The sequence below is a fragment of the Primulina huaijiensis genome, chromosome 2 (assembly GCF_012295235.1).
Source record: "Primulina huaijiensis isolate GDHJ02 chromosome 2, ASM1229523v2, whole genome shotgun sequence".
NCBI lineage: Eukaryota > Viridiplantae > Streptophyta > Magnoliopsida > Lamiales > Gesneriaceae > Primulina > Primulina huaijiensis.
Window position 1 is genome coordinate 20,154,910 of NC_133307.1, and position 7,952 is coordinate 20,162,861.

Sequence of the window (7,952 nt, forward strand, 5' to 3'; positions counted from 1 at the left end):
ACATTGGTCGACCAAAAAGCACATTGATCGACCAAAGCACAGTGCTCGACCAAAAAACACATTGGTCGACCAAAAAAACGTAGGGGTCGACCATAAAGCACATTGGTCGACCACAAAACACAATTGTCGACCAAAAAACGTAGAGGTCAATCATATAATACAATGGTCGACCATAAAGCACAATTGTCGACCACAAAACGTAGTGGTCGACCATAAAACACAATGGTCGACCAAAAAACTACTACGGAATTACATTAAAAAAAAGTCCAATAATTACATAAAATTGTCCGATACATCACAACAATGACCAATCATTAAAGAACATATTACAAGATAAAAAATATCTAAACTCAGATACTAATCCGTCATCTAAAGTTAGTACAAATTGCTCACTCTTCCTAGACAAAGCATATCCAGCAACAGCTAACACAAATGCTCCGGAATCTTCACTGTGAAAAAAGAAAAAAAAAGGACTGTGCAATTAAAAAAAATAATGAAGTTATTATATTTTAAATAGAAAGATGACAACTTACTGTTTAATCTTGGCATGGAATTCATCATGTAGCTTTATATTCCATGGCCTCTCGGGGTGTGGGTTGTTCCCAACAATGGATAGCAGACGAGCAACATTTATAAGTGTAGGCTCTATTTCCTCATTCAGATCTTTGAAGTTGGGATCGAGCCTTCGCTGCAAGTCAAATATTGTGGGGCCCTTAACTTCTAACCGTGATTACAATGCAATTTGATTAGGGTTTATTAATTACAGCGAAAAACATGTTTAAATTTTCTTTACAATGAGCCCAAAATATGTTATTTGAATACTAAAAATAGTATTTCATCTCACCTCATAAANAGTGATTACAATGCAATTTGATTAGGGTTAATTAATTACAGCGAAAAANTCCCGTATATAGATGCATATATACACTGGGAAAAACATAAACCTCAGCTCAAACTGTGACTCCCTCCAGAAGCACCCTCTCCGGCNAACACATAATCAAAACAACTCATACAACAACAAATCATATCCTCGAGACATGTCCCGGTATATAGATGCATATATACACTGGGAAAAACATAAACCTCAGCTCAAACTGTGACTCCCTCCAGAAGCACCCTCTCCGGCCTCCTAATATCCTGGAGTACCTATCATTGTCCGCATACAAAGACAACAACAGCACCTCTGGGGTGAGCAAAGCTCAGTCTGAAACAACCAAAATATATACCACAAATATCTAAACAATGATATATTATATGCAATGCATGTATGTCGTAGAGGTATCAGGTCAAATGCCCATCCACTGAGCACATGTCAGAATCAATCGAATACTCGAGCTGGCACACCGGCCTCAATAAGGGATACTCATATGATAACATCGACAAAACGTCATCAAATCTCAAATCTCAATCAATCATCGGGACCACAAATGACTATGCTTGAAGGGTCATGTAATACCAAACATAGCATCGTGTTCACAAACCCCAGAATTAAATCAAATCATATCAGGGTATCCAAGGATCATAGCTCAACGTGCATGTCATGTATGCCACGCCACATCAACTTAACAAATAAGGCATATAGACATGTAATCTCAATCCAATCAATCGTTAAAATCATACACTATTCAACAATCTTCAATTTCTGTATGATTTAACAATTTATCTGATTTATTCCAGAAATCGACGAATTTCAAACATCACCAAAAATATAAAATTTATACCTCAAATCGAAGACCTCATGTCAACGATCCCAGAACTGAAGTCGGTTCGTCGATTGGATAAACCGATAAGTAGCAAGATCGAAAAGAAAAATCAAAAACCTTCTTTTCTCCCTTCTCACATTTCTGTTGAAGCTTAGTGTAAATGAAAGCATTCATTCACGTAAGTTCAAACTTATCTTTTTCTTTTTTTTTCTTTATTTTTTAAATAATATATTATATTAATAATATAATAAAATATATAATATATAATATTTAACATTTTAATATCGATATATCCTTTTGGGACAATTCAAACGATCAAATTTTCCAAAACTCAAAACATGAAACTTCTATATCTTTGAATTTTCTACGTTATATCAAAATTTCAAATCATTTGGACTTCATATGACCAAAATATGTCACTAATTATCATTTTATCCTTAAAATTAATTCAATATTTTTCAACTTATTTACAAAAATGCCATCAAAATAAACTGAATATTTTTCAACTTATTTACAAAAATAGCATCAACACTATTTTAAAAGTTGTTGGACTATTGTTTATTCTTGGTGTCTCACAAATATAATGCACTTATTCACCCCTGTAACGAGTTTTAACAAAAACCAGCGCCTATCTCTGTAGACAGGGATGAGAATTCTTCGTGCCTTTTCCCACGAGAGACACGGCTATTCTGGATCACTGCTTTTCACTATCCCCACCAGATTTGTGTTGACAACTTTATCTTTATCTTCGGTCAATACTGACATCGAACTGTAGAAATATCTGTCCATCAACGATACATCTGAGGACATCACTTCAGGATGTCGGATATATACCTCAAGCAATCCACGGAGAGCTTCGCCGATGTGCTGAATTCAACATAAAAAAGGTTTTCAATGTTTAAGTGCTCTACAAATTTACACGCTTTGTAAATGCTTACAGAGATCTCGACACGCAAGTTTGCGATCGCCATGGGCCCGTAGAACGACTTCTCATATTCGCCATAAAAACCTCGAATCCTACTTGGCGAACGGTCGAGCATCGATGCCCTAACTCGCGCCAGCGAGTTGTTTACCTTCAGTGTCACGGTCTCCACAAGTGGCCTCACACCGTCATCTATAATCGCCCCAAACTGACGGTTCGCTGCGTAAATTGATCAATTATAACAACTTTAATGCAACTATGAAGAGACAAAGTGTAGTGTAATAATCTCTCGATGTGGTCGCCTCGCCACCTGACATACGCTTATCCGGAGTCACTTGAATATCTAAAATCAAAAAGTTTATTGTTTAATATACTATACATAAATATAGAATCAAAAAAGTACATTACCTCACCTTCTGAGGACTCCTCTGTAATGACTGGAAGGTTAGGCTCAAGTATCTGTTGGGTTTGGCTACTACTGCCAATTTTCCTAGCCAGATTATCATCCACACATAACAGCGTACATTAAACAAATTAAAATAATAACAACTTTAATGCAAATATGAATAGACAAGGTGTAGTGTAATAACCTCTCGACGTGGTCGCCTCGCCACCTGACATACGCACATCCGGAGTCACTTGAATATCTAAAAACAAAAAGTTTATTGTTTAATATACTATACATAAATATAGAATCAAAAAAGTGCATTACCTCATCTTCTGAGGACTCCTCTGTAATGTTTGGAATGTTAGGTTCAAATATATGTTGTGTTTAGCTACTACTGCCAATTTCCCTAGCCAGATTATCATCCACACCTAACAGTGTACATTAAACAAATTAAAATAATAATGACAATTCTACAAAATTATTCTATGACATAAACATAAATTTAATTAATAAAATTAACTCACCAAAATCTGCCTCGGATGATTTCCTCTTCCACCCTCTGCTATAGGATATGCTATGATCTTTGTCCTGATGCACTGGCATGTTAGACCTTATCTCAGCAAAACCAGCTCTAATCTGTTCAGTCAAACTCGATCTCAACTCATCGAGACCAAGATTAAAACTCGCTTTCAAGTCATCTAAAGCCATATTTATATTCCGGATACACGTCCTTGTCTCAATAAATCCTACTGACATCTTAACATGCATAGACGTAACGGAATCCTCCAAGGCAGTAAACCGCCTCTCGAAACGATGCTCCAAGGGTGATGGGTGGCGGGAAGGATTGAGTCTAAAGTGGACTCTAGGACCCGTACGCATAAGAACTGGTGCTAGAGCTGGATCTATTGAGATCACCAAAACGGGTGCAGGAAACGTCCGGAGATGCATGTGCAGAAGGCGTGTGCTAGACTGATCTACTAATATCACCATAAATGGTGCCGGAAACATCGGGATTTGAATGTGCAGAAGGCGTGTGTTGGACTGAGGGAGACTCCAGAGGGTGCTCGCTACATATGACTGTTTGACCTTGCTTCCAGAGCTCGAGCACCCGAGTGATGACCGCATCTGGCGCAGAATCAACAAAAACCCCAGTCGTGTAATAAGGTGAAACTAGCTCCTCAGGAGTAGGAGTCAAAAAACTAAGACAATCCTGCATATAATTAATAACAGGTCAGATTAATTAAAATTAATGTCCACAGTTATTATATCAAATCAATTCATATTACTTACATCTATAGCAGAATCACCAAAGGCTGCGGCGATATCAACACCAGTTGGGGCACGGTTTGACGGCCACGTGTTAGTCACCCACTGAAACATCCTGGGCAACATCAAACCGTCCACATCTCTTCTCCTTGCTAACTTTTGTGCCACGCTCGGAAAACATTCATAAGCGAAGATCTGTAACATAAATTTCAAATAATGTTATTAGTAGAAATAAAGATAACGAATCCACTTTAAAATTCAAAAAATAATATACCTGCAGATGCAGAACAAAACCACCGACAAGAAAGCTGCCGTCAACTTCTTTCCGACCCTGTGCCTCGGTGAGGTAATTATATCGCCCTAATAGGTCCTTCTTCAAAGATCGGACCGCATACCGATAAGCTACTCTACCCTAGGGATAATGGTTGAACTTATCCAAATCATCTACAAGCCTCAAGTATTTAGGGTCGATCTTCGTCGTCTTTTTCCTAGTCGCCTTACCGAATACGGCACAACAGAAGTATAGACTAGCCATCTTTATCTTCTCCACGTCTATACCAGTCTCATTCTGCTCTTGGACAATAATCTTTTCCTCCAAATCACTCAAAACAATCTCAGACTTACCGACAAAGTGTTGGTGCCAAATACACATCTATCTGGTAAATTTTCAGGCTCGATAGCGCAATCGAGACCCGTTATTAAACAATACTCTAATAAAGAAAATCTAGGCGGCTTTTTGCGCACCACCATCCACAAATCATCACTACTACTATCAACTATCTGATTAGTCATTAAATACCATAGAATTTGACTGGAAATGTTAAAATCTCTATAATACTTAACCAAATTACCAAAAGGCGACTACTCGAAAAAATGGGTTCTCTCATCGTTGTTTAAATAACAATGAATCTTCTCAGCAATCTCTTTATATCTCGATTGAATTGTCAATTTGCATCGAAATATTGCATCCCTGCCTAGTCTTATCGGCAAATAGACCTGTGACAAAAAATCAATACGTTAGTAAATTGGTTGACCAAAGCAACCATGCCACTAGGTCGACCATAAAAGCACAGTCGATCTCTTCAACACGACGCACACCGCACGTAGCAAAGTTTAAATCGACAAAAACGCAGAAGCAAAAAATCGACATAAACGTGAAAATTACTACATTTTCGTTTTTCATTCCTTCGATTGAGTTTGCGTCGCCTCGAGTGAAGGGTTTTTCCGGGAACGGAGGGTTTAAGGTGGGAGGGTTCTCTGTTATTTTACAAAGATTTGTTCTCTGTTGATTTAATAGTGTGTTCAAAGAATTTAAATTTAAAATAAAAAGACATAAAAGTAAATGTACTTGTGGATCTTTTTTTTTTAAAATCCCTTTTTCTTAATTTTCAAAAAAATTGGTTTTTCAGTAAGAAATTACTCGGGCCAATTAAAAAAATAGGAGTGAGAAAGAAAGTATTTAAAAAACAAGGACTCTAACTTTTTTTTAAGAAATAAGGAGTTGACTTTTGATTATTATATTAACTGCAATTAAACTCTTTAACTTAATTAATTTTCATCTTTTTTTTCTTCTCGGTCGACATACATCTTTCCCCAATTAAAATTTACGAGTCATCTACCTTTTTTTCGCCAAATCAGGATCTGTCGACACAAAATCAATTTAGTCGACCAAAAATCTACTTTGAGAAAAAATAAGAGTACATCCAGAAGAATTGGTCGACCAAAATTAAGTTGGTCGACCAAGTATTATGGGTCGACTAAGATTAATTTTGTTGGTCGACCAAGGATTCATCTTGGTCGACCAAAACAAGAAGAAATTCTTCTTGGTCAACTAATTTTGGTTGACCAAGAAGAATCCATAATTATGTCATGTTTATTTTTTATTATTATTTCATCTTGGTCGACCAAACCAAGAAGAAATTCTTTTTGGTCAACTAATTTTGGTTGACTAAGAAAATCCACAATTATGTCAGGTTTTATTATTATTATTATTATTATCATTTTTTGTCTATTCTAATTATCTTATTCTCTTACTTTTTGTTGAATTTTGTAGGATATACCTTTGGGTCGACCCAAAAGCAAAGAAACAAGGTCGACCCAAAAACAACAAGGTCTACTTTGTGTCGACCCAGCTAAATATGTGATTCATATGTTAAAACATGTAATATTATATAACATACTTGTGAAATTGTGATTCATATGTTAAAACATGTAACATAGTTGTGAAATTGTGATTCATATATTAAAACAACATGTAACATAGTTGGTTGTGAAATTGTGATTCATATGTTAAAACATGTAGCATAGTTGTGAAATTGTGTTTCATATGTTAAAACAACATGTAACATAGTTGGTTGTGAAATTGTGATTCATATGTTAAAACATGTAGCATAATTGTGAAATTGTGATTCGTATGTTAAAACATATAATATAATTGTGAAATTGTGATTCATATGTTAAAACATATAACATAATTGTGAAATTGTGGCTCATATGTCAAAACACATGTAACATAGTTGTGAAATTGTGACTCATATGTCATAACATGTAACATAATCATGTAACATTATAGAACATACTTGTGAAATTATGTGATTCATATGTTAAAAAAACATGCAACATTGGTCAAAATTGTTTAATTATCTGTCAAAATTAAGTAATTATTGGTCATATTTGTCAAATATATGGATTCATATGTTAGAAAAATGGTCGACCCAAAAGCAACCTTGATCGACCCAAAATCAACATGGGTCGACTGAGAGATTAACATGGTCGACCCAAATATCAACAAGGTCGACCCAAAAACTGATCAATAAGCAGTGAGCCGATGTTGGATAAACCAAATTTTAGGTCTACCCAAGCAAAAACTTTGGTCGACCAATGGGTAGACCATAAGCTTGGTCTACACATGGGTAGACCAAACTTATGGTCTACCCAAAATGGGTAGACCATAAGCTTGGTCGATTCTTTGGTCGACCAAGCTCTTTGGTAGACCAAGCAAGAGCCAATGGTCTACCATGGGTAGACCAAGCTTATGGTCTACCAATTTCGGGTAGACCATAAGCTTGGTCGACCAAGAGCCGATGGGTAGACCAAGCTTATGGTCTACCCAAAATGGGTAGACCATAAGCTTGGTCGACCAAGAGCTGACCAAGCTCTTAGTCGGCTCTTGGTCGACCAAGCTTCAACCCAAGCTCTTGGTTGACCAAGCCCAAAGCTTTGTCGACCCAATATTTTGGTCGACCAAGAACCAATCTTGCTCGACTCAAATAAAATGTTGGGTAGATCAAAATTTTGGTCTACGGCTTGTAGGTCGACTCTTTCTTCTTCAAGCGAGTCGAAAAATAGAAGCAATAAATCGAAATAAACGTTAATATTATCAGAATTTTGTCAGTCATTTGTTCGATTGAGTTTGCTTTGATTGGAAGGATCTGTATCGAGAATTGATGGGAAGAAAAAAACGATTTGCATTGAGAATCGTCGTCGGAAAGGAAATGAAGGAGATCGACGGAAGAAAAACCTAGTTTGAAGTCGACTGAATGAGATAGATGGATTTAATGTTAAGAATTTAAGTTAATGATATATTTACACTTAAACAAAAAGATATTTATGTAAATTAACTTGTGGATACTTTTTTTTAAATAACTTACGATCCAGTCTTTTTCTCTAAATT

The 7,952-nt window shown here is 36.2% G+C and overlaps 1 protein-coding gene across 6 annotated transcripts; it reads right to left on the reverse strand.

The window, feature by feature from the left end:
- Positions 1-2,285: 2,285 nt before the first annotated feature.
- On the reverse strand, positions 2,286-5,272 carry LOC140959603 (uncharacterized). 6 transcript variants are annotated; one of them, XM_073417545.1, is made up of 6 exons: positions 4,554-5,272; positions 4,304-4,474; positions 3,538-4,223; positions 3,216-3,441; positions 2,642-2,844; positions 2,286-2,570 (listed from the first exon to the last, which is right to left on the reverse strand). In XM_073417545.1, exons 4-6 carry the CDS (start codon positions 3,244-3,246, stop codon positions 2,388-2,390), a joined length of 417 nt encoding a protein of 138 aa, XP_073273646.1. In that variant the 5' UTR covers positions 3,247-3,441; positions 3,538-4,223; positions 4,304-4,474; positions 4,554-5,272; the 3' UTR covers positions 2,286-2,387. The 6 variants fall into 5 exon arrangements, 2 of the variants coding, with proteins under 2 accessions (XP_073273646.1, XP_073273638.1); XR_012172017.1 differs by having other exon boundaries at positions 2,642-2,817; XR_012172020.1 differs by lacking the exon at positions 2,286-2,570 and having other exon boundaries at positions 2,830-2,968; positions 3,034-3,441.
- Positions 5,273-7,952: the final 2,680 nt, after the last annotated feature.

Coding starts and splice junctions, on each gene's coding strand:
- LOC140959603 (XM_073417537.1), bottom strand. CDS start 4,138: ATGCGGTCATCACTCGGGTGCTCGAGCTCTGGAAGCAAGGTCAAACAG. Junction 3,442..3,537: donor ATCATCCGAGGCAGATTTTG/GTGAGTTAATTT, acceptor GTACACTGTTAG/GTGTGGATGATAATCTGGCT.